Raw genomic sequence first — 27483 nt, 5'->3', positions numbered from 1 at the left:
AGCTCTTTATTATCCAATCAAGATGGCTCAAACATATTTACTTAAATCTACATACTTTTTAACTTCTGTTAACCACTAAACAGTTTACTATTACATAGTTAAAACATTAACATATTCTACGTTTGTAGTCTTTAATACAAGCTGCTAAGGCAATCATGTAACCTTTTGGTAAATCATATCAAATGTCATATTGAAGTTTATTTCTTATTCACATTCTACAAACATCTCTAATTCACAGAATTTCACTAATTTTATAATTCCTCCAATAAGAGATGTGACGGCTACAGAAAACTGACAAAGTGCCTTATAACTTCAAACAATTTTAAGAACCTCAACGACTGGAAAGATCATTGAAACACCTACCAAACTAAACGAACGGCATTTGTTACATCAAAAGGGAGATTTTCCTTCTAAAGTCACCAAAATCATTCTTTAGGATTCAACAAAAAATTGTTGGAATTTGTAGGATTTGTGTGTGTGTGTGTGTGTGTGTGTGTGTGTTTAAACGCCAGGGTGGTAAGATCTCCTTTGGATGTACAGCTGTTCAAAGCGGAACTGTACAAAAGAAATCTGTAGAGAACAGAGGCTTTTCTTTACATATTTATTGCCAGAGCCTGCCCTTCATCTCATTTCGGTATTCCACATTGATCCAATTGTAGCACTTCCTGGAGAGAGCTCTGCTCTAATCAGCAACATCGGGAAGAAAATCGGACAAAGCAAAATGAGAAAATGCAGATCTTCTCATGTCACGTCTCTTTGAAGACAGTGAATACTTTCTAAGGCATCAGGCAATATAAGTCACAATGTAACTTTTAATAACTTTTACCTGTAATGGACACGAACAGGAAACATGGAATGAGTCCTTCATCTATTCAATAGGGGCACGATTTCTACTGAGATGAACACCGTGTAGCAGACCTTTAGGTGATTTCCTGTCCCATATAGCTATGTTGACCTTAAACCCTCATCAGTAGGCTGTTGAGTAGTGATGGCTGGCTAACCTCCACCGAATGGTGAATCAAAGGAGATACGACCTAGAGACACTAAATTACCCAACATTACTTGCTGTTAAGAATTTTTTCCTTACAACTGTTGAAAAGCTATTGAGTTAAAGTAACCACGCAGACGCCCCAAAGATAATGGTTCAAACCACAAATGAAACGGTGGCAATCCTCTTGGATCGCCAAAAAGAAGGAATCAATCATTTAAAGAGAACTCGGACTGCACATTGTCACCTCTCCAAAAAACGTCAACATCTGACACACTAGCGTTGCCTGAACGCAGTCCCCCACTGGACCTCAGCAGCGGCCACGGGTGGCTACAGGGGTGGACGAGTGCACGGCTACTTCTGCTCCTTCAGGGATTCGGGCGGTTGCGGGACCGGAGGGCGAGGCAGCTTGAAATAGACCTTGACCGAGTCGTAGATGAACCACTGCAGCGCAGTCAGGGTGCCGATCATGATGATCCGGGCGAACAGGCCCTTCCACACGCCCCAGAACCCCAGTCTGCGGAGAACCCCGAAGGCCGTGCTGCCTTTCTCCTTGTTCAAAACGGACACGACGGAATCGGCCGGGTGGGACACGACGGCACAGAAGACGCCGGCGATGTAGCCGGCCACGAAGGTCACGGCCAGCTGCTCGGCCTTGGAGCACTGGCTCTGGGGCTTGGGCACCACGAAGGTGTACAGCGCCTCCACCGTGCGCTCGAAGCAGGCGAACTTCATCATGGTGTAGGGGATCTGCCGCAGCCAGAGCGGCGCCACGCCCTTGTAGAAGGCCCGCAGGCCCTCCTCGCCGTACATGCGCGGGGCGGCGGCCCGCAGCGTGCGGGCGAAGCCGGGCTGCGTCTGGATGCGCACCTTCACCGCCTCCATGGGGGCCAGCGCCACGTCGGCGAAGAACTCGGCGCTGGCCGAGGCGGCCAGGTACAGGCCGGTCCTCCAGGCGTAGGCCCTCTCGGGGCCCAGGCGCTCCGCGTAGTGGATCTTGAAGACCTCGTACAGGCCGAACTTGAAGAGGCCCTGCAGCGAGTAGCCCAGGAAGGTCGGGGCCCAGCCGCGGGCCAGGCCGCGCAGCCCGTCGTCCCGCAGCGTCACGCCGAAGCCGCTGAGGATGCCCGAGTACTTGCCGGGGTCCACCTGCATGCGGCACTTGACCAGGTCCAGGGGCACGATGGCCGTGTGCGTCAGCCCGCAGCTCAGCATGCCGCCCAGGCCGCACAGCAGCAGGTACCTCCGGGAGCCGTACTCGTAGCCCGGCTCGTCCGCGGCCGCCCAGGGCCTGCCCGGGCGCGGGCCGGAGCGTCCCGCGGTCGGGGCTCCGCAACCGCCAGCCTCACACATGGCCGCTCCGTCCAGGCACACGCTTGCTGGGCCCGGGCGCCTTCCTCGCTCAGGGGCCACAGAGCAGGTGCGCAAGCGCCGTGAGCTTCCCCCGCGGACCCCCGAACCCAACGGTCCCGGCGAGGGTGAGGGCCCCCGGCACGCGCGAGGCTTCCAGCCCGCTCACCTACCGGCTCCACGCCGCCCAGGACGGTTTCAGTGGGAGCATCGCCCCGCCCCTCACCTCCAGGACGGCGCTCCGCCCCCTCACATCTTCGGGCCAATGGGCTTCTGGTAGCGGCAGGAACCCCACCCCTCAGCCCTCCTCAGCCAATGGTCAGTGGCCGCTGGATCTCACCTTGGCCCGTGGGAAAGGCTTTCGGTGACCGAGTGGCTTCCGTCCAGCTCAGCTGCCTAGTCTTCTACAAAGATGCTAAAAAAATAAATCAACAAGTACAAACATGAGTAAACACAGGAATAGGCGAGTAAATAGATGAGGAGGTGGGCGAGGGGGCGAAGAGTCGCCATGCACGGTCTCCTTCCGAAGAGGCCTTGCTGGAGTCCTCACTCAGCTGTGCCCACTTAGAGTAATGGTCATCTCCATGGCAACAGTGTTCTGTGGCGGGAACGGGCAGAGAGAACCAGGAACCCGGCGTTGGAGGCCCAGTCTTGTGGCTTCAGGGCTTACCTAACATTCTTATGTGGCAGATGGGGATCACATCTTGCCCCAACTGACTCACACTCTTCAGATTTCCCTCCAAGAGCTGTAGCGAGGGCTTAGGAAGCGCGGAGCCACTCACTAAATTGCAGGGGGGGGGGGCGGGGGGGAGTGTGCTGATTGTTTTCTTTCATTAGATAATTTTCCACTGACTACTGAATCCCTGCCATGATTTTGGAGATTAGGAAAGTGAGTCAGAAAGCCCCTCTTCCCTTAGGGGGCTTGCAGTCTGGTTGGCCTGGAAAATGAGAACCAAGTGACTCCACGTGTAAATCAGTAGCATACTGATTGATTGATTCATTCATTCATTCATTCATACATTCACCCACTATGTGCAGGGCCTTACTTCTAGACAAGGAGATTAAAAAATCAATATTGTGTGATAAGTATAACAGCAGTTTGAATAAAGATGAACAATGAGGGGGAACTAATTCTGCCTGGTGAGGTTAAGAAGACTTCTCAGAGGTGATGGCAATGTAGCTAGGTCTTGAAGGATGAGTAGGAGTCTGCCATGTAAAGAAGAATGGAAAGGTGACTCGAGTTGGAGATGACCCATTGAGGAGAGGCGAATGACTCAGCATGGTGGAAACTAGCAGGGCTGAGTCTGGAAAAACAGAATTGGATCAATTTAGGGACAGCCTTAATACCTTTTTCAGGACTTTGACTTTTATCCTGCAGGGAGGCCAGTGTTTCCCAGAAGTGTGATCCACAGACACCTGCATGAGATTCACGTGAAGTGCTTTATTTAAAATCCCGGCTCACATCCGGGACCCTCTGCATGAGAATCTCTGAGGGTAGGAATATGCAGTTTTAATAAGCTTCTGTAGGTGGACTCTTTATTAAACTTCACTGAAGTTTGAAAACCACAGTATGTGGATGATGGGAGATCAAGAACTTTTTTAAGGTTCTCTGATCAAGAATTCAGTACTTATATCCCGAACTGGGGGTGTGCAATGCTGAAAGTTCATCAAGCTGCACATTTATGATTAGTGCACATTGCACACTTTATGCACGTTATACCATAATTTGTAGTTAAAAAAATTGGCTGGTATGGGGCCGGCCTGGTGGCATAGTGGTTAAGTTCGCGTGCTCTGCTTCAGTGGCCTGGGGTTCGCTGGTTCAGAGCCTGGGCACAGACCTCCGCAAAGCTAGCTTCTCAAGCCATGCCGTGGCAGGAGGCCCACATATAAAATAGAGGAAGATGGGCACAGATGTTAGCTCAGGGCTAAACTTCTTCAAAAAAAAAAATTGGCTGGTATAAAATTCTAACCACAGACTAGGATGATGGCCAGAGGGAGAGCAGAGGCAGATACAGGTTTTCCCAATCAACAAGTCTTATTGAACTCCTGTCCTTACTGTAGTCTTATACCAGCATTAAATTACTGAAACAAGGCCATTAGACCGAGGTGGCTTTTAATGCCTTAGCAACCTCTGTAAGGAACTCAAAACCTAAGCCTGTAATGCCTCAAGGTTAGGAAATGGAAACCAATCACAAACAGCCAACTAGGCTTTCCCAAATAAGGAAAATGCTTCAAGCTTGGCCAGTCGAGTATCCTTGCTTTTCTTCGGCTTCTCTAAAAAGTCTTTCCCTTCGCTCCCTCTGGAGCACTTCTAACTACTTGCCGTTTGGCACTGCCCAATTCAAACTGATTTTTGCACAAACTCTTAAAATTTTTAATATGCCTCAGTTTAACTTTTTTTTAAAAAAAGATTGGCACCTGAGCTAACATCAGTTGCTAATCTTTTTTTTTCCTGCTTTTTCTCCCCAAATCCCCCCGGTACATAGTTGTATATTTTAGTTGTGGGTCCTTCTAGTTGTGTCATGTGGGATGCTGCCTCAGCATGGCCTGATGAGCAGTGCCATGTCCGTGCCCAGGATCCGAACCAGTGAAACCCTGGGCAGCCAAAGCGGAGCCCTTGAACTTGACCACCCAGCCACGGGGCCGGCCCCCAGTTTAACTTTTAACACCAGAAATTTCAGTATTAAAGAGAAGAGTCTCTCTTTGAGTCATAAGAGAACAATGAAGTGTTAAATACCCCATGCTCACCAAATCAGGGCTTCCCAAAGCAAGTTCCTGGGACTATTGGTCCACTTGAAAAAGGTCAGTGGTCAAACAAGTCTGACAAGCATTTCATACTAGGGCGAGTGTTCTCAGCTGAGGCGATATCATCCCTCATGGGGTGAACACTGCTTCTTAGGGGGCATGGAAATAGTGCAATGGTTTGTGGCCTTCCAGAGCTCAGCTCTACCCAATGAAATCTTATCCCTTAGTATTTAAAGATTTTATTTTTTTTTTCTTTTTCTCCCCAAAGCCCCCAGGTACATAGTTGTGTATTCTTAGTTGTGGGTCCTTCTAGTTGTGGCATGTGGGACGCCGCCTCAGCATGGTTTGATGAGCAGTGCCATGTCCGCACCCAGGATTCGAACCGATGAAACCCTGGGCGGCCTGCAGCGGAGCATGCCAACTTAACCACTCAGCCACGGGGCTGGCCCCTATCCCTTAGTATTTAATTTCAGGGTCGAGGAGGAGACGGGGCAGGGGCCAGGGGATGGAAAAGGAAGATTAGGAAAAAAAGTCTAAAAAGCAGAGACCTCTGGGGAGAGAGGGCGAATGAGGAAGAAAAGGCTGAGCACCACCAGAGCTTCCTCTTGGAGATTCACAGGGCACGTGAACGTATCAGAGAAGTTCTACGGTAAAGAACTTTAATTTCGTTAACTTGCGGTTTCCTAATTTTATTGGATCTCAGAACCCCTTTTTTCTATGATTCCTATTCCCATTTCACAGACATAGTCTCTCATGGAGCATATTTAGGGAAAGGCTGGACTCTATCAAAAATGGAGTTTAGTGAAAGTAAGGAGTAAAGAGGGCTAGAATAATAACAGCAGCTACTATTTGCTGAGGCCACTATTTCCTGAAGGTACAACTTGGATGTGTTGCTGACATGTAGCACAGGTCACCAACTATTTTATGAAAACAAAGTTTAAATCAATTTATCTCACTTGTATGAAATGCTTGTTCTGTACCATTAAAATATTGCTAAAGAAAATGTACAAGTTGAAGAAAACAATCTAGGAATCTTCAGGACCAAAATTTTCTTGGATAATTCTTAGTTCAATAACTATTGAAACACAGCCATAAAGTCAGTAGCAACCGATGATGTGGATTAAGGCTGCCCCAGCTAGAGAAGCCCAAGGTGACCTGGCCTACATGCCAAACTATACGACCCAGTGGACTTTTTTATGGTATGAATTAGGACCGCCCCAGGGAGAGAAGCCCAGGGCATCCTCACCTGCATGCCGATCTATATGGCCAGATTCGTATCTAAAGTTATATGACCGCACAATAACCAGACCCCATCTGCACTGAAATCATTTAATGACTTTTTACATCATCTTTTCTTTTCTCCAGTAAAAATAAGTCACGTACCCATGCCTTATAAAATTAGCCCTAACCCTCAACTCGGGGCAGCAGCAGGAGCTCTGACTGCCCATGGGTCCTGTCCCCACGCGGCAGCAGCAGGAGCTCTGACTGCCCATGGGTCCTGTCCCCACGCGGCAGCAGCAGGAGCTCTGACTGCCCATGGGTCCTGTCCCCACGCGGCAGCAGCAGGAGCTCTGACTGCCCATGGGTCCTGTCCCCACGCGGCAGCAGCAGGAGCTCTGACTGCCCATGGGTCCTGTCCCCATGCGGCAGCAGCAGGAGCTCTGACTGCCCGTGGGCCCTGTCCCCATGCCAGCGGGGGCAGCAGCAGCTGCTCTGCCTGCCCATGGGCCCTGTCCCCATGCCAGCGGGGGCAGCAGAAGTGGCGGCAGCAGAAGCTCTGACTGCCCATGGGTCCTGTCCCCATGCTATTCCACACTGTTCTCTAAATAAAAGAGCACTACAGCCAGATCTTGAGAGTCTAAGAAATCTTTCTTTTGACCCTCGGCTCACCGACCCCGCATCACCGAGAGTGGCGTGTAAGAATATTTTGCCATTACAGAGCACGCAGGCACCCCTGGTAAGCTTGCCTCCTTGCTACTTATGTAATGGAGGGCAACATTTCTGTCTTGAAATCATTATTACACTTTTGCTGTGTCCTTCCTGCTAATTTGAGTTGAAAAGCAGACCTTTCCGCAGGGCTAGAAGTAGACATGTATGTTCTCTTATGTCTCAGAGAGAAGAGAGTTAAAATGTATTCGTTCATTCATTAACACATCTTTATTGAGGTCCTATTATGTGCCAGGCACATTTTGAATTAACACACCAAAGCAGAGCTAATATCCCATCTTGTCCCCAAACAGGATTTTCATACGCTCTAAAATGGAATCACGGAGTGCTCAGATAAAACGATAGCAAACCCTTCTTGAGTACCTCCTCTTTGCCAGGCAATTCAAATATCTCTAATCCTTACGACAATTGTACAAGGTACATATTCTTCCCATTTTATAGATAGGGAGTGGCAGACACTGTTGATGTCTACCCAAAAGGCAACTGCCTATTCCTCTTTGCTAACAGAACCTCTGTTTGTTTAGGTATCTGGCAGATAGTCTTTGATCTCTACATCATATTTGCCCACTTCCTTCTCATGACATTTTAATTTGCATGTAGGATTTGATTTTCAGCCATAAATACTTAGGCACATTAATGGTTTCTCCAGTTACACAAATACATATCTAGGTAAGATGTCCTTATCCTTGCGTCCATGTCTTTGTGGATGTCCTTCCACTTTCCTCTGCCAGTTCACGTTGTCTTACAGAATCAGGGGCAAAGTACGTATGCCAGAAAACTTTCCTTTAGTAACCCACCTGTCTTCTGTTTTTCTTGTAATTAGAGTGTTTAAAGAGTTTGCCAGACATTCATTTGTATTTACTATGGACTCGTAAATTGCCATTTTTAGAAACTGTACAGGAAATAATTGAGAGGAGACTGGAAAAACACTGCTTTCTTTATGTATCATCTCCTGGTTCGGTGTTCCATCCAGTCTCAGCGGGGACTGGCCAACTCACTGACCAGTGAGAGTGAACGGGAGTAGTGGCTTCAATTCTTTTCTCAGCTTTAACATACACAGTGAACTTAAGCAGGTAACTTCATCTGCCACCGTGAATCTCTACAGCCACCCTAAGAGTTTGGAGAATACACTTTTTGGCATGTTATTTTATTTTAAAAGCATATGAAGGACATTGAAATTAATAAATTTAAGTTCTTAGGAATGTAATGGGAAGGGGGACTCTATTTATTAAGTACTACTATGTGTCAGACACTATGATATAGTGGAAAAAGTCACATAGCTTTGGGCAGAAATAAACGGAGTTCACCTTTTTTTTCTAGCTGTGACCTTAGACAAGTTATTTAGCCTCTGAGTTTCATTCATTTATTTATTTGTTTATTAAATCTGTAATTAGGATTAATTATAACCTTTTAGAGTTGACATAAGACGAGATAATGTGCAGAAAATACCTAGCCCAGTGCCCTGTACATCAGTGAGCATTCTGTGATGTCAGTTCTGTTACTCACCCCTTTTTCTGGCCCTCCTTAACCCTCACAGAACTCATGTTTCTGTGATGCCAGTCTCTGCTCCTTCCCCTCCACTTGAGTGGATGATTTATTCAGTCATCTAAATTCCAACTGACTTTGATGATTTAGGACAGGAACTGAAGAAATCATAACTGGCAGAAACGTGAGCCTCTTTGACAACGCATCAGGACATGTCATGGCATGAAACGAGTAGGATGGTGACTGCTCACCGGTGGCACAGTGGCCCGGGCCACTGAGGAACAGCACAGACACCGGGCAGGCTTCCTCCTTTTCTAAACTGACCCTTCAGCCTGGTGCCTGATTCTGGCCAGTTGAATCCTAGCTAGGGCAACCAACTCATCCTGGTTGCCCCCGAATTCCCTGGTTATAGCACTGAAAGTCCAGCGTTGCCAGAACCCTGTGGGTCCCAGGCAAATCAGAACGGTTGTCACCATATTTGTAGGAGTCTGAGCTGTGCCCGTGGCCTCCAGCCGCTGCCGGCATGCTGCAGTATAAGCATCACTGGCTTTGGAGGCAGGCATACCTGGGTCCAGATTCTGGCTCATTCCGCTCCTAGCTATGAATCTTGTAAAGGTTCCTTAAACCTCAGTTTCTCTATGTGTAAAACTTCATCCTATTCATTCCTGAATTTGTAATGGACTTCATATTATTACTAAATTAAATGACAGGACAGTGCTTGCAATGTTGTAGGCCCTCAATGAATGTTCTTTCCTTCCTGACTTCTTTGTACTTAAGACTTTCATTGTCCCCTGGGGTACCAAGTCTCTAAAAATCTCTGAACCGTAAGTTTCAGGGAAGGGAGGTGGCCATCGGGCAGCAGGGGGCACTTTTCCTCTCTTTCTAACCCCTTCTCTGAGCCCCCCATCCTCACACCAAAGTGATAAAGCTTCAGTAAACCACTGATCAAAGATGGTTAAACTCTAAACCCACTCTTGGTTTTAACTTATCTAAATGTGTCCCACATGCCTGCAATAATGTTCAGGGTGTATCTGGACCGTTTTAAATCCTGTATGTTTAATTTATAATCCTTCTCACTCCGGGAGGTTTATGATGTGCCAGGGGGTCAAATGTTTATTCTTAGAATTATTTAACCCCAATCAACTAATTATTCTGATGAAGTGTATACTTTTTTCTTTTTGCTTGACCAGATTGGAAACAATGACAGGCATTCAACTGAGATTTATTTGTAAAACTCTGACAGATTGGGAATTACAGAGTTCCTTAAACTGTCTCTTAAAATAAATATTTCTGATTTAACTGGCAAGTTAAAGGGGAAAAAGCAACAATCTCCAAACTCATTAAACTAAGTCAGTCTAACCCTGTTTAAAGAAAATGTCGTGGGAGGTAATAATCTCTATGTGCTTAGAGGAAAACTTTGTAACAAACCTTCCTGCCTTTTTTTGTTCAAGGAATTACTTGTGCAAAGCAACATTAGTGCTCCTTGTGGTAGTAACAGTTTACCTGGGGTGGTTCCGGGGGAGAAGGGCGTAAATCAAATAATTTTTAATTAAATTTCTGGACTTCGTAACACTATTAAATGTCCAAAGGACTTCATTTATCAAGGAGCATGTAAATAATCGACCTGTGCCCTCTGGTTGGGATCTTAGGAGAATCTGATGGATTATGTCACAGGAATGGGGTAACCTTAGTATATAATGACACCTTTCTTTCTTTTCTAATTTACACAGCATTTTACTGGTGATTTATACCTAACAAGATAAACATGAAATATTCCCATAAAAATAACATCGATACATTTGAAGATTCAAAAATGCAAACTAGAGTTTTATTAGACACTCCTGGCTAACATACTCTAGTCGTCAGATAAATATTTCCAATTCTAAAGCATGAGACGGTGTTTTGATTCCATTAGAAAGGCCCTAAATGACAAAGAACACGTTCAAGTTGGAGAACGTGATCTAACCGATGCGAGGGAGGGATGTACGAAAGTGGGGTGCTCCCGGCGACGATGGGGCAACAGCTTGGGTTTGAGCGGCTGTGGAAAACCTGGTCTTTGGAGTGGAAGCAGGACTGAGCAGACAAATCTCTCACTGAGTGCTGTCCAACAGAAATATAACGTGAGACATACACATAATTCTGAATTTTCAGGTAGCCACATTAAAAAAGTGAAAAGCCACATTAAAAATAACATGTTATTTAACTCAGTATATCCAAAATATCATTATTTCAATATATAATGTACATAAAATTATTAACAAGATATTTTAAATTCTTTTTTTATACTATGTCTTTGAAATCTGATGTGTTTTATACTTTCAGCACTTCTTAACTTGGACTGGCCACACTTCAGGTGCCACATAAGGGTAATAGCCACGGTATCGGACAGCCGGCGTTGAGTCTGTGCTTGGAGAGCCTGGCGCCACTGGAAAGGCTGTGAAGCTGAATGAAGGCTTCCGGTTGGAGGTGGAATTGGGTAGGTCAGAGACACTACTTCTTTCTCCTCATTCCGCATCCCTTGCCCCTTCCTCCTCTTTCATACCATGCAATGCATGCTAACCAGCCGCCAGGTCTTAGACACTGTGCTGGGCAATCTAAATGCATTCTCTCTTAATCCTGCAAGAATCAGACATCTTACTTTACAGCTAAAATAAATAAAAAATCGCTAACTGATGGCAATATAGTATAGTGGTTAAGCATCAGATTTGGAGGCTATTCACAAGTTTCTGCCACTTCCTGTATACCTTGGGAAGAAATTTCTTAATTTCTCTCAGCTTCAGTTTTATCATTTGTCAAATGGACGCGATAAACGTACCTCCCTTATAGATGTTGTTCTGCGGTTTAAATGAGACCACGCCTGCATGCTGTAAGCACTCATTAAATATTAATATCATTAAATGGGATAAATGTGGGACATTTTGCAGTTGCAGTGCATTGTACAAATGTTATTACTACTGAGGCACAAAGAAGTTAAGTGACTTAGCCAAGGTAACCCAGCTAATAAGTAGTGACCATGTCCTCACGCAGTTTGCCTATCTCCAGAGCAGGACTTCTTGCTGTCTATTTACAGTTATAATCTGGACTGAATTTGTACTGACTCTGTGACATAAAATGAAAAGCTCTCTTGAAAGATAAATTCCTGATATCTCCTTGCCATCCTCATCGAAGCAGAATTCAGGGAAAAATTCTGGTTTGGTTTTGTTTTGTTTTGCTTTTGATAAATAGGAATTTACTGTTCCAAGAAACTAGACAAGGAATATACATAAAAAACGAAGACTGAATTTAATTTTCTTTGCTCTTTTGATGCTGATGCTATTAGGGAACAGTGCCCTGCCTATATTGGCATTAAATTCATGCATGCTGTGTAAACCAAATTTGCATTTTAACAAAGGACAGAGATATTAAGGCTATTATTCCCGTTCAATAACGTATTTATAGGGACATGTGCCACTCATCTTTTAAGACAAATAATTTCTTGAAATTTATGGGAATTTGTTAGTACTATCAAAAGTACATGTAGGGGCCGGCCCCGTGGCCAAGAGGTTAAGTTCGCATGCTCTGCTTTGGTGGCCCAGGGTTTCACCGGTTGGGATCTTGGGTGTGGACATAACACCACTCATCAAGCTGTGCTGAGGCAGCGTCGCATACAGCACAACCAGAAGGACCTACAACTAGAATATACAACTGTGTACTCGGGCACTTTGGAGAGAAGAAGAAGGAGGAAAAAAAGAAGACTGGCAACAGATGCTGGTAGCTCAGGTGCCAATCTTTAAAAAAGAACCCAAAAGCATAAAAAAAAAAAGTATATGTAACCAGGGGCCCCCCCAGTGGCGTGGTGGTTAAGTTCATGCACTTCACCTCAGCAGCCCGGGGTTCGCCGGGTCAGATCTTGGGAGCAGACCTAGCACTGCTCGTCAAGAGATGCTGTGGCGGTGTCCCACAGAAAATAGAGGAAGGTTGGCCCAGATGTTACCTCAGCGACAATCTTCCTCAAGCAAAAAAGAGGAAGATTGGCAACAGATGTTAGCTCAGGGCCAATCATCCTCACACACACACTAAATAATAAATAAAAAATAAAGAGGGAAAAAAAGAGTACATTTAATCAGTATATACTGTGAAAATTTCTGTGTGTGTAAAAATATTTTTTCATCAAATTAGCGAGTAAAAACAAATAGTGCTATTGGATCTGCCTTAGCTAACAGTGCCACTTGGAGCATGTCCTCTCTGCCGGATGTTGTACTTTTCACCTGCTCTAGAATTGTTGGTTCCAGTCTTTGCCTCACAACCTCTTCAACTGCTGTTAGATTTCATCTCCCTCTTCTCTCTCACTCCTTTGTCTTCCGTCTCTGCCGGCTAGTGCCTAGTCTCTTTAAGATTCCTAGGAGAGGTCATATGAATCAGTCAACAGGGCTCCAGGGTCAGGAGGAAGCACCCCGCCTAGCATAGTGCTAGCTCACGCCATGACTAGCTTTACATGTGTGCCCCACATGGAACAACTACTCCCCCAAAAAACCCCACTCAACTCCATTTTAATCTTGCAATACCTATGCCAGTCCAAGTTACTTACTGTTCTGCTTTATGAATGAAAAGCCAAGGGCAGGGACTAGCTGTCTGGACCCGGGGGTTCGAGTGTGGCCTGGCTCTGCCATGTCGTTTCCTCTCCTTACTCTTAGACAGTGACTCCCATAATCTCCCCCGAGGACTGCCCCCGTGGCCTGGCTACTGCTCAAGCTCTATACCTCCTCTGTCCAGTCTCCTGATCTCACTGCACTACGGCCACACCGCAGGCCTCTGTCCGGGACACACCTCTCCTGCTCCCGCACCTGGCTAATTCCTACTCAACCTTTAGGCCTCAGCTTAAAAATCAGCTCTCCAAGAAAGTCTTCCTTGATTTCCCGATCCAGGTTAGGACCTTCAAATGGGTTTCCGTAGCATCCTGGGTCTCCCTCTTTACACCCCCCCCCCCGGCTTTCATCCGGAATTATTTGTTTACTGTCTGGTTTGCGAGCTAGAATGTATGCCTAAAGGTAAGGATCCTGTCTTTTTATTTACTTCTGTGTCCCTTATGCTTAGCACATAGTTGGCACTCAATAAATATCGGCTGTGGGTGGAGGAAAGTAACTAAGCAGGGCATCCTGGGAAGTTTCCCCAGGTTGCTACCACCTTCACCCCCTCTTGCCCTATGGGGGGGAATTTTTTCCTTTACCCTTCTAGGCTCTTCTGGCTGGTCTAAGAGACAGTTTAACAGGAGAAAATCAGATTTAATTTGATTACATTTAATTTGAGTACGTATGGGGGCTCCATAAGAATATGAGGCCTAAAAACAGTCAGGCAATTGAGGCTTATATGCTACTTGGAGCTAAGGAGAACGAGGTAGGGGTCTGGGACTTCAAAGGAGAGGAATTCAGTTCACAGGGAGATGGGCAGAGCAAATGCTTGCCACGCCACGCAGAGAGAATGGGATGCAGAGGGGAATGTGGACAATCAGGCCTTGCTAAGTCCCCCCCAGGTCCCCACACCTGGCTCACGTTCGTGTAGTTGTCTCTGGTGATGGCTCTTCTTCCTGGAACAGGCCCTCTATCTAAATTCTTTAGGCAGTTAAGGGGGAGGTGAAAAAAAAAACTTGCTGAGTCTTCTGTTTCTTAAAAATGATCGGCCTACAATAATCCTCATGCCAAAGAGACACATTTTGGGGTGGCAAATTTTGCTCCCCTACAGCCCCAACTGTAATGGGTATGTAATAAGACAAACACTTCTATTCAACACCAAAGCTTTCCTGGGGAGAGCACTGTGCTTGTTTAGAAGAAATACTGAGTTAGCAGGTATTCGGTTAAGATCGTGGACTCTCTGAGAACTGCTTCTGAAGCGTGGCTCTGCCAGGGAATGGCTGCAAAACCTTGGACAAGTTACTCGCCTTCTCTAGGCCTCACTTTCCGCATGTGTAAAATCGGGGTGGAAATAAAAGTTCCTACCTTAGAGGGTTGTTGTGAGGACGATATGAATTAATACACTTAAAGGACTTAAGAGTTACTGGCACATGTAAATCCTTAGTAAGTGCCAGCTATTATTATTACTGTTATTAAACCATCAGGGGTGGGGGGCGAGCTCAAGGAACCAAAGTTGATCCCCTAATTCTGCTCGTCAGGACAGTGGTCCTGTTCACCCTGGGCTTTCTGTTTTGTGTGATGTTCGGGGAAAGTTGCTGAAGCCGAGTTGCCTTAGCGCGCCAATTACGGAGGGGGTCACTTTGACACTGGCAGAGAGGGACGCGAGATTCATTTGTACATTCAACAAATGTTTACTGAACGTCTATTTTGTGCTAGACATAAAGGAAAATAAGATAGGCACAACTGTTACAGAGCTCTCAAAAAAATCGAGAAAGGAGAGAGGAGCTAGGAAGGCTGGGTACTGTAGAGGGTGGAGTGGACAGACCAGTTTCTCCCCAGTGGGTGCAGCACAGCTGAGGCGGCTCTTGAGACAGAAATGCTAAGGCAGGATTTTAAAGCATCTGCCATAGGATCATGTAAATCCTCCCCTCCATCGCTATAAAATCTTCAATAAAGTTTTCATTGCTCACTAGAGAGAGCCTGAAGAAGGGGAAGATAGCAGATATCTGGGTTATAGCTGCTGGGGAAAAGATGCCACAGGCAAGAAAACCCTTCCTTACTCTTGTGTGTTCCCAGTAAGGAAACATTACAGGGCCTGATGCAATATTTAATGATTATCAATGATACCCCCGTGCACTACATAATACCAGGCTCTTTAAAGTGAATATGAATTAAACAGTGCCAACAGCAATCATATTAACCGAAGGGGAGAGGCATTATTCAAGGTGGGAAACTTGGGACTCTGAGGGAAAAGGGGACACATCTGAGGCTGGAAGTCAAATATGACCATCCGCCAGCCCCTTTGTGGTTAATTAGTCAAACTGGTGATTCCTCAGCAACAATAACTTGTTATTTTATAAACCACTGTTCATGATGATGCAGACTTTCTTAAAGATAAATATCCTAAGGTTTAGGTGTGGGGAAGGACGGGGTCCCCTGTGTGCCTACTGCTCCCATCCTTTTCTGACTTCTAGTTTTTCACTTTTACATCATTACCATCTTTTTAAATAACAATTTAAAGAAATGTATGTTAAAAAAAAAAAGAGCAGCAGCCTAGGAAGTAATCAGTCATCAACCTAAATAAAACAAAACTATCAATTTGCCTGAATTTCCAAGAGTGAAATAAATAAAGCTCTGCTGGAATTTACCTACACAAATTGAGACTTTGGGGAAAAGAGAGAAATAAACTAGCCTTTTTTTTCTTCTTAGATTTGTTTACTGTATAAACCCTGGGATTTCTGCATCTTATAATGTGACTACTGATTAAAAAGATATATGGTTGTTTATTAATGTTCCCAAAGCACCATGCAAATTCACATCACCTTCGGTATATTTGGCCCCTAAAGCTATGAAGTAAATATGGAAGCATTTTGTAGTTAACAAGGCTAAAATATGTTAATTCAAATAGTTGGCTTTGAATAGGATTTTCCTTTAAATCATTAATAGGAAAATGAAGAGAGCTTGAGTGGTCAAGCATGAAATGTAAATGAGACTAGTTTTCTTTCAATGTTACCAGATGTTAAAATTTAAATTTGATAATGCAGAAAATGACCTTACACTTTGCAGTATCATGAAACAATACAGCTTATGCCCCAGATTTTTTGACCGTAGTATTGAAACTGATTTTTGTGTTGAAAATGATTTTTAAGTACTATTTTCAGATGACCAGATCAGTGAAAAAATTAGACATTTTGAATCAGTGGAGTCAGAAAAAGGAGCTTGTCTCTCCTTTTATCTATGGGGCCATATTTTTTAAATCAAAAATTCAGACAGACAGTGTTACAGCAAAGCAGAGACAAACCTAGATCTTTTTAAATGGATGTAACATAACCGGTGAAATTCCTGAAGGGCCAAATAATCCAGGAAGCGTATACTTTTGCCCTCTTATGAAGATGATGAATCTATTTCTTTAAAGCAGAAAAAGGGTTTACAAATCTCTTTTCAGCTTTCCAGTATCTACTCAGGCTCAGAATGGCAACCATTTCCTATTCTAGGCAGAGAAATGCCAAGTTCAGTTGCAACCAGAGGCTCAGGAAAATCAAGGTGGACAACAGGCCTCCACTTCCACCATTCTGCTCCCAGAAAGAGAGAATTTCAGAGAAAGGGCAATTTAAAATGCACGTGTTTTAGCCAGGTATTAACCATAACTACCTCTTAATTCTATGACTATCAACTTTCAATTTAGGTGTGAGTGGCTCTTTTTGTTTCTTTTGGGGACCTAAAAAAAAAGAAAAAGACCTCAGGGTGTCACAGATTTCTATCAAAGAAGAAAATGAGTTAATTTAGCAGCTTTGGGAAACTATGAAGTTTGTGCCAGCTTTTCAGGTGCCCCAACATCTGGGTTGCTTTGCAGGGATAACTAAATTCATTGCAAAGTTAAGCAATAATTCCAGCTCCTGCTAAAATATCCTGAGTCTGTTTTACTTGAAAGCATTTTAAGTATGCTTTATCCTGGAAGGCATCAACGACAGCAATAGGCCATCTGCTAGAGATGCATTCCTGTAACCAACAAGACTCTTAAGAAATGGGAATTACTATACGGGCACACCCTTGAGCGACTATCACACTGCACTCAGCTCCTGAGAATATTCTGGAAGCATAACTGCGAACGACTGCTTCTCTGCAGGGGAGAGAAATGAAATTCAGCAGAAGCAGCAGCTCTTGGCGGGAGAAGCCCGCTTGCCGCTTAGAACGCTTTTATACTGGAATGGGTTTACTGAGAGCTGCGTTCCTCTGGAGCTTTAATTCCGTGGACCGTTGAATATCACTCCGCCTTTTTTGAAGTTACAAAATACCTTCTGTCTATGGCGTGGCGGGAACAGAAAGTTTGGAAGATTAAATGCCTAGACTTCAGATAACTCAGACGACATACATGCAATAGCATTCCATGAAGAACTTATTCAACCCAATCCCTTGCATCTAATTAACCAAGGCACAGAAACTCTCCAAATTTTGCACCCAAAAAAGGAGGGAAAATGCAAGGGTCTTGCAGCAGTTCCTGGGACGTACCGAGAGCTGCTTTGTTACAAGTGTATCCAACGTCCCCAGCACCAGGGACTTATGGGGCGCAGCTCATCCCTGCTCCACTCGCTCTGCAGCTCCCAGAGGTGGCGGTTGTGCTTTGAAGGCAGACCTTGCCAAGCTGGCCGACAAGATGCTGCGCACCCCCAAGTGCTCGCGGTGCCGGAACCACGGCTTCCTGGTGCCCGTCAAGGGACACGCGGGCAAGTGCCGCTGGAAGCAGTGCACCTGCGAGAAGTGCTACCTGATCACCGAGCGCCAGAAGATCATGGCCGCGCAGAAGGTGCTCAAGAAGCAGGCCTCCGAGGAGGAGCTGGAGGGGCCCGAGCTGGCCTCCGGGGCCGCGGCCACCGCCCCGGGCTCCAGCCTCCGCCCGCTGCCCCTGTTCGCCGCTTCGCGAGACCCGGGACCGGGTCCCGAGGGCCGCGGGGCCGCCTCCTTCCCGGGGAGGCCCCCGCGGGGCCCGAGCCCGGGCCCGAGCGCCTTCCAGCCGGTCCTGGGCGGCCGCGGCCACGTGGGGCCGAGGGAGCGCGCCGCGGTGGCCCTGCCCGGGGGCCCCCAGCTCGGCGCGGAGGCCGCAGGCAGGAGCTACCCCGGCCGCCCGGAGCTGCGCAGGCCGCTGCGGCCTGTGCCCAGCCCGCCCTTCGCCGACTTCGGTAAGACGCCCGGGCCGCGCGGCCCTGCCCCGCCGTCTGTCGGGCCGCAGCCTCCCGCTCGCACGCTGGCGCCCTGAGCCGGCCGATCCCGCGGGGGTACCCGGGGGCGGGACAGCGCTGACCAGGGGTAGCCTCGCTTCGCAAAACCTGTCTCTGAATACGGATTTGCGTTGAGGGCCTTTGCAAAAAGGCAAAAAGAGCGATAGGAAGGAGTGGGTGGTCCACAGGGCTTTTAACATTTAGCTACAGTTTTTGCCTTTCCATCTTGCAAGAAAAAAATGGCCCCCACTCTGCTTGGCTGTGGCTCCTCCTCCGCTTGGACACTGGCCCTACTGCGCTTGCGCACCTCTTCCCGCCTTTTTCTTGGGCTGCAGGCACCTCCCCAGGACTGTCCTGCAGTCCGGCTCTCCCAACTATGACTGCGCCTGCGCACCCTTCTCTCCCTTTCCCCGTTCTGGAGGCCCCTCCCCTCCCCCGTGCCCTGGCCCAATGAGCATGCGCACCGCTTCCCGCCTTTTCCCTCGGCGTGGGGGAAGGAGGCAGCCTCTTTGCCCCCTGCTGGAGGACCACAGTGGGTCCTTTGGGATGTTGCCTCTTTTTGTCCTCTCCCACCGCGTGCGTGAATTACGCTGTTCCTTATGTCTTGCTGCTTTCACTATTAGAGTACAATTTCATTCACTCTAGGTTTGAGTTTTAAACAGTGGCTGTTTTTGAGTGGAAGACATCTTTTCGTGGTTTTCCCTCTGGCAGTGCAGTAGAAAGAGCACAAGTCTGAGTTAGGAGGCTGGGGCCTCCTTAGGCCTCTCTGTCAACTTAGGCAAGCTCCTTCCTTCTGTGTCGGACTCTCCCCTCTGGATGCCCTCGGAAGGTCATTTCTGCCTTCTGGAACATTCTAGGAAGATCTAGGTCCCCAGGGAACTAGATGGGCAAGACAGACCTGAAACAGCTATCCTAGGAGAAGGATACCTTTCCACGACACGGTGCCTTTCTTTGTTCCATGTCTCAACAAACAAGGACATTCCTTGGCCTCGAGGGTTTGTCCTTGTGGAGAGACAGAACTGATCAAAGAGTCACACAAATCAGTGGATGCAGCTCTCCTGACTGATGGTTTGGCTGTGGTCTGAAGGAGGAGTAGGCGCTGCGTACTGAGGACCTAAGGAGGCAAAGCGGGGTTCGGGGAGGAAGGCTTCCAAGCCGAAGGCACAGCACCTGCAAAGGCCTTGAGGTGGATGAGAAAGAAGCAGCTGCGAGGTTGTAGTAGGCGAGGAGGCTGGAGTGGAGGCGGGAGCCAGCCCACGCGGGGCTTCCTGGCTGTGCCAAGGAGGAGGAGGACCTTTTAAAGGGCAGGGGGGACGTGGCTGGAGGGAGGGAGGATCAAAAGCCTCTTGGCTCTGGGGGTTCTTTGTAAATGCATGTGAGTGTTGATTATGCTTCCACCTTGGGACAGTAATGTGCTCTTCTTCCTAGCTCTGTGTGTTTTTAACACCTCCCTCCCTGCTTACGTTCTCAGGGCACTCTCTGAGCATCAGCTCCGACTGTGTGGTGGGATCTGAGTACCTGGACAGGGAGCCTTCCAAGCTGTACCCGGGCTGCTCTGGCATGCACCCGTACCGCACGTTCCCACTGGGCTACCAGGACGCCGGCCCGGATGCTGGGGTCCCCCTGCAGCAGGGCTTCCGGCACGTGTCCTGCAGCCACTACCATGGAGGCTTGGTGAGTCCCTTCCCTCACTCCCTTCCAGGTTCCTCCTTATCCCAACTGCCCTTGCTGCTTTTATGCATCTTTGATCCCAGGAGGCCACTTGGTGTGCCCATTCTGTGCCAGGCCTTGAGCACTGTTGGGAGGGATACAACATTGACCTCGTGCAGTGTGCACTTCTGGGAGGGCACACACGTAGACAAGTCCGTTCCCGTGCAGACAAGGCGGCCTGGGCTATGACATGTGTGTTTCAGAGCTGTGGGCCAAAAGGCTCTGGGAGCCCAGGCAGGAAGGAGTACAGACACATCTCAGATGAGCCCGGGGAACAGCCGCAGTCACACCGACCGAATGACCGCCGGCCTTGACTCATGGAATGCTGGTGTCAGAAGGGCCCTTCATTTTGCTGGGTACCAGAGAGGAATATCACTTTCCTGGAGCCACACAGTTTAGGGCTGAGCCAGGAACAGCTGTAGGTCCCCTGCCCAAAGGTATGGCCTACTTGAGATGGCAGAGGGCTTTCAGGGGAAGAGGCATTTAAGCTCAGTCTTGAAAAATACGGAAACCTTCCCCCAAACACCTGTCACCTTAGGCAATAGTTGTGGAAAGGACAGGTTAACCCCTCTGTAAGATCGGGAGTCAGTTACTCCTGGTGTGCCCTTTAAGCCTAGAGTTTTGAATACTGAGTGTGTAAGACTCAGGCCATCTCTGTTGTGTGAGGTATGAGTTGGGGTGACCAGGTTTTGTGACATTGGTTACCAGCTCCTTCCAGACCTGGGTGGTTAAAAGCCCTCTCCCTTTTAGCAGTTTTTGAGGGCAGAATAGTGGAAAGCCTGGAGGACCAGTCCTGACTTTGGCCCCATAAGCCTCGACCTGTGGGGAAGGTTAACTCCAACAAAGCTCCAGTTCATAGAAATGTAGGCCACCATTACCTTTACTCCCTCCCGCAGAATTAAAAGCCTAACCCTGGGTGTTACAGAGATGTTTTCTTTGGGTGGGGAGTGGAGAAGAGTGAGGAGAGAGCAGCCTTCTTTGGTTTAATGTGGAAAGTGATTAAGAAGATGAAAGCCTGACATTTACATAATGAGAGCCATTAGCCACAGGGTGGGGGCCAGTGCAGTGGGGTTCCAGCTGTTTCCAGGCAGGGCAGGCACGCAGGGTGCTGGATGCCCACACCAGTTTCAGCCTCAGCACCATCTCTTCTGTCTGTTTTAGATATTGTAAAGTTTTATTTATAAATCATTTTCCGTTGATTCAAGGGAAAATTTGAAAACCACTGGTCTTGATAATTTCCAGGGTGCCAACTGACCCTGATGTGAGCCTTCAAGGTACGTGTTATTACCCCGTGCTAGAGTAGAGGAAGAAGGCTCAGAGAAGTTACGTATTTGTCCAAGGTCACAGAACTGGTGAGTGAGGGATAGCTGGTCAGTGACAGAGCCAGCACGTATACCTTGGCCACCCTGACTCTGGAGCCCAGGCGCCTCCTGCTGCCCTCAGTGTGTCTCTCAGACAGAGGTGGGGCAAACATGGATGGCCCTGGGCTCTCACCACCACCCCTGCCCCACCTGAAATCTGTGGGTGCTGGCCACCCCCTTGCAGCCCAGGGAGAGCACAGCGTCTTCAGCATCCACACAAAGAGAGGGGCCCTGGCCAAGTGGAGCACGTCCCCACCGTCTGCTCACACAGAAGCCTGGAGCCTGGCGTCCAGGGCAGGCCTCTGATTGACAGGCCTGCCAGACGGCCTTTGTTGAGAGTGTGATCTCAGCTGGTCTATCTGGGCCTGAGCTGCCACCACAGGCCCCAGGCAGGAGCTGTGATCCAGGGAGAGGCTTGGCTGAGCAGCTTGGAATTAAAGCACTAATAATCCCTCGGCCCACCCCCTTCATGTCTGGAGAGAGGATCAAGCATTTATTTGTGGAGCTGTTTCAAACCCAAGAGCCTACGAATTGCTTTCCTCCTTGTCCTGCTGCTCCCTGCCCAGGCTCCAAGATACTCCCCAGAGACGTCTTCCTCCTCCTCTTCCTCTCCCTGCCCCAGCTGCTGCTGCCGTGCGGCCTCTGCTCTCTTCCCGCAAGAGCACAGACCTGGGGCCGGACAGACCCAGGCTCCAATCCCACCTCTTGTTTACTAGCCATGTGGCCGGGGGAAGTCACCTGACCTCTGGGGGCCTCACTCAGGTCCTGAGTCCGTACAGTCGGGGTGAGGGTACCTATCTCACAGGACCGTTGATAGATTTAATAAGCTGTAGTGCCTGTGACTTGCCCGGCACAGGGTCTGGTACGTAGCAGGGCCTCAAGAGTGGGCCTTCTTCCTTCCTTGGCGGTCACATGAAGTTAGGAAACTCGGGGCGGGTCTGAGGAGATGTTTGCAGGCTGCCTCAAGGCTTTCATATGCTCCCGTGTGACTCCCCAATGTGGGGCCAGTAAGGCAGTTCACAAAGTCCTTTGACAAAGAACACCTTTAAGAGCACTTAACAATATCTCAGAGGACGCTAGGGTTCTCCAGAACGCAGCTTGTGAAGTGCTGCTCTGGAGGATCTGGAAGGAGAAGTCAGTGAGAGGGACTACATCTGAAATTCCTTGCTGTGTTTTGTTATATCCGTGTCCTTCTCAGTTAAGCTCTGACTGTGTAGACGTCACCTCTCCAGATCCCCTCATTCCGGCCTTGGGGTCCTCTGGTGTGGGGTTAGCCTCTGTCTTCTGAAGAAGGAACAGAAACACGGGAGGGTTGATTGCGCGAAGCCACTTTCCTGAGGTCACCCAGCTTCTCTTGCCTCAGGAGCAGCTGCGCCCCCCAGGTCTTCTCCCGGCCTGTTAGAATAGAGCCCCAAAGGCCCTGGACCCTCAGTCTGAGTCCTTACACAGGCCAGAAGATGGGACCACAAGTGGTTGGGGTGCATTCAGCCCCTTCCCCCGTGCAGAGCAGTGGAGTCACACAGACGGGCTCCAGTCCCGCCTCCGCCACTTCCCAGCCTCGTGGCCCTGGGCCTGTAGCTCCATCTCCCTGACGCTGTTTTTTGTCATTACGGTGAGGATGGTACCAGACCCTCCTCCTAGGGTCCCAAGGGTGGAATGAGGTCCTGGATCTAAGCATCTAGAGAAGGGCTCCGTCCGTGTGACTGCGGCGGCTCCCGGGCTTGCCTGAGCTGGGCCTCTGTTCTCGCCTTCAGTCATTTGGCGGGTGTTTGTGGAGCACCCTGTTCCAAGTGCCCTGTGCCCAAGTGTTTGGGTCACGAAGGCGAATCTCCCCCTGGGGAGGGTGAGACGGGACTGGGCTGGCTGGCTGATGCTGCCCCTCTGGCCATGCAGGTGTCGGAGCCACTGGGGGACTTCCAGCCCAGCTACTACCCACCGGCCCTGCCTCCGCCGCCGCCGCCACCGCCACTGCCGCCAGCCCCGTTCCTGCCCCCGGGCTTCCTCTCTGCGCTCCACTTCCTCCCACCGCTGCCTCCGCCACCACCGCCGCCCTCCTTCTCACTGACCGTCGTGGCCGAGGCCCACAGGGAGGCCACTGGTAAGCGAGCAGAGCCTCCCAGCTTCCGGGCAGGCAGGAAGACTCTCTGGAGGAAGAGGGGCCTCGTCTGAAGGGATGTGGAGAGAAGGGAAGTGGTGAACAGGAGTACAGCGTGCCGGGCCCTGGTGGCTGTGGCCGGAAGCACACGGGCTCTGCTGGCCGACGCCTGGGCCTGAGGCTGGGCTCGAGCACTTCCCACTGGGTGACCTGGGCAAGTGGATTCTCCCCTTGGGGCCTCAGTTTCAGTATCTGCAAGAGTGGACTGATGGCGGCCCCTCCCTCCTGCAGCTGTCCCGGGTTTAGACAGAACCTGAGACATCGACAGACAGCGTTAGGGAAAGCAGCTCCACTCACTGCCCCGTCCAGCCCCTGCTGCCCTGTGCCGAGGGAGGTGTCATCGCATCTGACGAGAAGCTGGGGTCCGGAGCTGCGGGGTGGCTGGCTTCATGCCACCCAGCTTGTGACAAGCAGAGCTGGGGCTTGAACTTGCGCCCGTCTCATGGGTCAGGGCTAGACTCCCAGCCTTGCAACACCTGGCAGATTAAAGGCAGATTAATTCCCTTTGGGGGCTGGGAAGGATGAGAACCCCTTCCAGGAAATTTACACCTGAAAATCAGTAATTGTCCCTCTTTCTAAACCCAGCTCCTCTTGTTTGTCCCTCACAGACGACCAGGACGACCAGGATGCGGATGTGCCTGTGCCCTGCGAGCCCAGCCAGCCCTTGTCCCAGGAGCAGTTGGACTAGGCCCTGGCCCTCAGCTGGTGGTGGGGCGAGGGGTGTTGGAGCAATGATTTTGTCTGTGTTCAGCGATGTGTAGGGAGGCGGGGAGTGGTAGGCGTAAGATGGCAGCTAATTCCCATTTCCAGATAGGAGGAAGGAGGGTGACTTGTGGGGTTCTCTCAGCCCTGGCCTGTGGGACGGAGCGGAGAACGGAGGACGAGGTTCCCAGGGGAGGCCCAGGGCTCTGAGGAGTAGGGCCAGTGGAAGCCCACATTTAGGAATGAATTTAACGGTCTCTGGGTTGTGCTGCTGTTTATCAGACTCGCCCCAGGGCTGGTCTTTGATTTCCTCAGGCCCCGCTGGTGGCAGGAGGCACCATCCCCTTCAGCCTCTGCCTCTGCCTCAGGACCGGGGGCGCTGGTGGCAGGTCTGCAAGGCCTGCCCTGCCCGCTGTCGGCCTGGCCCCTGCCCTCGCCCCTTCTCCAGGGGCTTTACTTGTAAGCATCGTGACCACTGGGCTGCTTCACCTCCTCCGTAAAGTTTGAGCCGTTACAGACACCATTTCTGATTGGAAAAGAATCTATTAAAGTTTGACTATTTGATGTTTTTATAGAGATCGCCGACTTTAAAAGTAGGCTGTTCATAGGCACTGCTGTGGTTCTCAGAGACTAGAATGGTGCTTCCACATCACCTGTGACGTCAGCAGTTTCTTCTCTGAGGACAGTTGACTGTTGAAATAAAATGAGCAGTGGAAATCCTCGTGGAAGCTTTATTCTCTCTTTAAATCCGTGTGGAAGGCGACGTCGGGTAGAGGAGTCAGAGGATTGGGTTGGTGGCCCGGTGGCCCGGTGGCCCGCCTGTACTGTGTCCTTGCCTAGGCAGGTGCCTCCCTGGTCTACCTCTGTTCCTTTGACCTCAGTTAGGAAGTGAGAGGCGTGGCCGGGCTACCAGATTTTGTACTTCCATTATTGTTGTTATTTTAAGCAGTGGAGACCTGTCAAGGACATCTGATGCAGACATAAAATGTAAAGATTTCTTTTCTTTCTCTCTCTCTTTTTTTGAGGAAGATCAGCTCTGAGCTAACTACTGCCAATCCTCCTCTTTTTGCTCCGGAAGCCTGGCCCTGAGCTAACATCCATGCCATCTTCCTCTACTTTATATGTGGGACGCCTGCCACAGCATGGCTTGCCAAGTGGTACCATGTCCGCACGGGTGAACCCCAGGCCACTGAGAAGCAGAACGTGCGCACTTAACCGCTGCGCCACTGGGCCGGCCCCTAAAGGTTTCTTTTAGTCTCCCTTCCCCAGCTCCTTTCATGGTCCCTGCACAGGGACATGGTTTTAAAAAACAAAACTTGGCCCCATTCTGCTATTTTAGGGTCTTGGGGCTCTTCCCTTGGTTTCATTGGCTCCTTCATGTAAAAACTGTCCTGTGTCTCTGCTGGATTCACAGCCTGGCAGTCACAGCTCTGCCGACGAGGAGCATGGAATCTAGTGGGGGCAACAAGACAAAGAGCCGGCCCCATGGCATTGGGACTGGGAGGGAGAGGGGCCGTGGGGATGGTCGGAAAAAGCCTTCTTGAGAAGTCAGGGCCTCACCTGCATCTTGAAGGGCAAGAATGAGTTAGGTGAAGATAGGCGCTGCCCGTGGGGGCAGAAAGATGGCAGGGACCTGGGGTGAAGGATTCCAGGTCCTGGTCTCTGTCCAGGGAGGGACCGCACCCTGGAGAACAGGCTGGCCTGCTTCCTGTCCTGCCTGTGGGCAGGGTGTCCAAGTGTCCTCCTAGGACAGGTAGCAGGAGGCTCACTGGGAACCGATACTCTGTTCCCTCACCTTGGCCTGGTGGCTGGGGCTCCGGGCCCTGGGCCTGCTCTGTGGGAGGCCCTGGAGCAGGCACAGTCATGGGTGTTTTTGGGTTCCTGCCTCGCAGACATGCAGTGCTTTCAGCAGGGAAAAACCAGGGGCGAGGCCTGCAGGTCTGCCTTGGCTCCAGTCTGGACCTGGTGGTACCCTGCTTTTGGACCAGCCTGGCTTAGAGGCTGGAGCCATCAGCCACCCCACAGCTGGTCCTGCCCCCAGGGCCACAGTGCTGCAGGAGCCCTGGGAGGGCAGGAGAAGACCAGCTTCTGGCTCCACTTAGCCTCACTCACCCTGCCTTCACTGGGCCCCTGACCTGTCAGGATGGCCAGGTGAGGCTGCATCAGCCCCTACTTTTTCATCACATTGTTTTATCCTAGACTCCATGTTTTGAAAGATTTTTCAGCCAAGCTGCATTAATCAATAAAGCTGTTTTCCTGTTTCTGATCAACACACACACAGGGTTATGAGACAGACTGTGACCGCACGGACTCCACCATTCCAGACCAATGCAAGCAAACAGGACGTTTAGCGAGCCTGCGGGGTTTGAGGTGGGCAGCTCTGGCCTGTGGAGAAGAGCAATGTCCTGTTGTCCTGTTGGAGGGTCCACATCCACAGGATTCCAGGGAGGGGAGGATCGCTCAGTTCTCCTACAGGCTTGTGATCCGATGAATCGCTGGAGACTGGTCAGCATCTTTCCTGGATCCTTGAAGGTACCTGCTGGGGTGGAAACACCAACTGTGAGCCTACCTTCCTCCCTTCCCCCAGTGCGAACCCCAAGTTCTGTCCTTCCCTGTGGGCTCTCACCATGGTTACTTACCCTGGTGAGGTCAGTGGACCCCTCCTCCCAGTGGCCTTTCTAGTCAACCCAACCCATGCTCCCCAAATGCCCTGCTCCTCCAGACTTTTCAGCAGCAGAAGCATGAGCATTCAAACACCAGATCCGCTCATGTTGCTGCCCTGCTCACATGCCTTCTGTGGCTCCCTACTGCTCTGAGAATCGAGGACCAACATCTTCAACCCAACCTGCCTGCCCACCTTTCTAGCCTCTCCCTTACTAGCTGGCCGACCCAGGCCCTAAATGGATGAGGTCAGCCAGGTCTAGGCAGAAAACGCTGGGTAGCAGAGAGACCGGCGGGCAGGGGCAGCACTGCTCATCCCAAATGGCCCAGACTTAGCTATATGAACCAGAATGTTCTGGAAGGCAGCAGGCCGGGATTCCCTGACGCTGGATGCACTTGCAGGGCGCCGCCAGGAGAGGGCGCGCGGGCCGCAGCTGTGGGCGGGGCCTGTTGCCTAGCGACCGTCCTCCGCCGAGAAGAGCGCGGGTCCCTCGCCGCGTCTCTGCCAGGCCCGCTGGGGGAAGAGGTTTCTGCAGCGCCCGGCTTGAAGCGACCC

General features: G+C 49.7%; 1 protein-coding gene and 1 pseudogene across 1 annotated transcript; one reads left to right on the top strand and one right to left on the bottom strand.

The window, feature by feature from the left end:
- On the bottom strand, positions 1-2846 carry LOC106833192 (solute carrier family 25 member 3 pseudogene; annotated as a pseudogene).
- Positions 2340-24954, top strand: DMRTB1 (DMRT like family B with proline rich C-terminal 1). The gene is made up of 5 exons (XM_070511417.1): positions 2340-2466; positions 17721-18299; positions 19810-20012; positions 23303-23507; positions 24173-24954. The coding sequence occupies exons 1-5, from the start codon at positions 2340-2342 to the stop codon at positions 24250-24252; spliced, it is 1194 nt and encodes a 397-aa protein (XP_070367518.1). The 3' UTR covers positions 24253-24954.
- The last annotated feature ends 2529 nt before the right edge of the window (positions 24955-27483 follow it).

The sequence above is a fragment of the Equus asinus genome, chromosome 5, assembly GCF_041296235.1.
Source record: "Equus asinus isolate D_3611 breed Donkey chromosome 5, EquAss-T2T_v2, whole genome shotgun sequence".
NCBI classification, from domain to species: Eukaryota; Metazoa; Chordata; class Mammalia; order Perissodactyla; family Equidae; genus Equus; species Equus asinus.
This window is presented reverse-complemented; position numbering and strand designations above follow the sequence as displayed.

Coding starts and splice junctions, on each gene's coding strand:
- DMRTB1 (XM_070511417.1), top strand. CDS start 2,340: ATGGCCGCTCCGTCCAGGCACACGCTTGCTGGGCCCGGGCGCCTTCCT. Junction 2,467..17,720: donor ACCCAACGGTCCCGGCGAGG/GTGAGGGCCCCC, acceptor CTCGCTCTGCAG/CTCCCAGAGGTGGCGGTTGT. Junction 18,300..19,809: donor CCCGCCCTTCGCCGACTTCG/GTAAGACGCCCG, acceptor TTACGTTCTCAG/GGCACTCTCTGAGCATCAGC.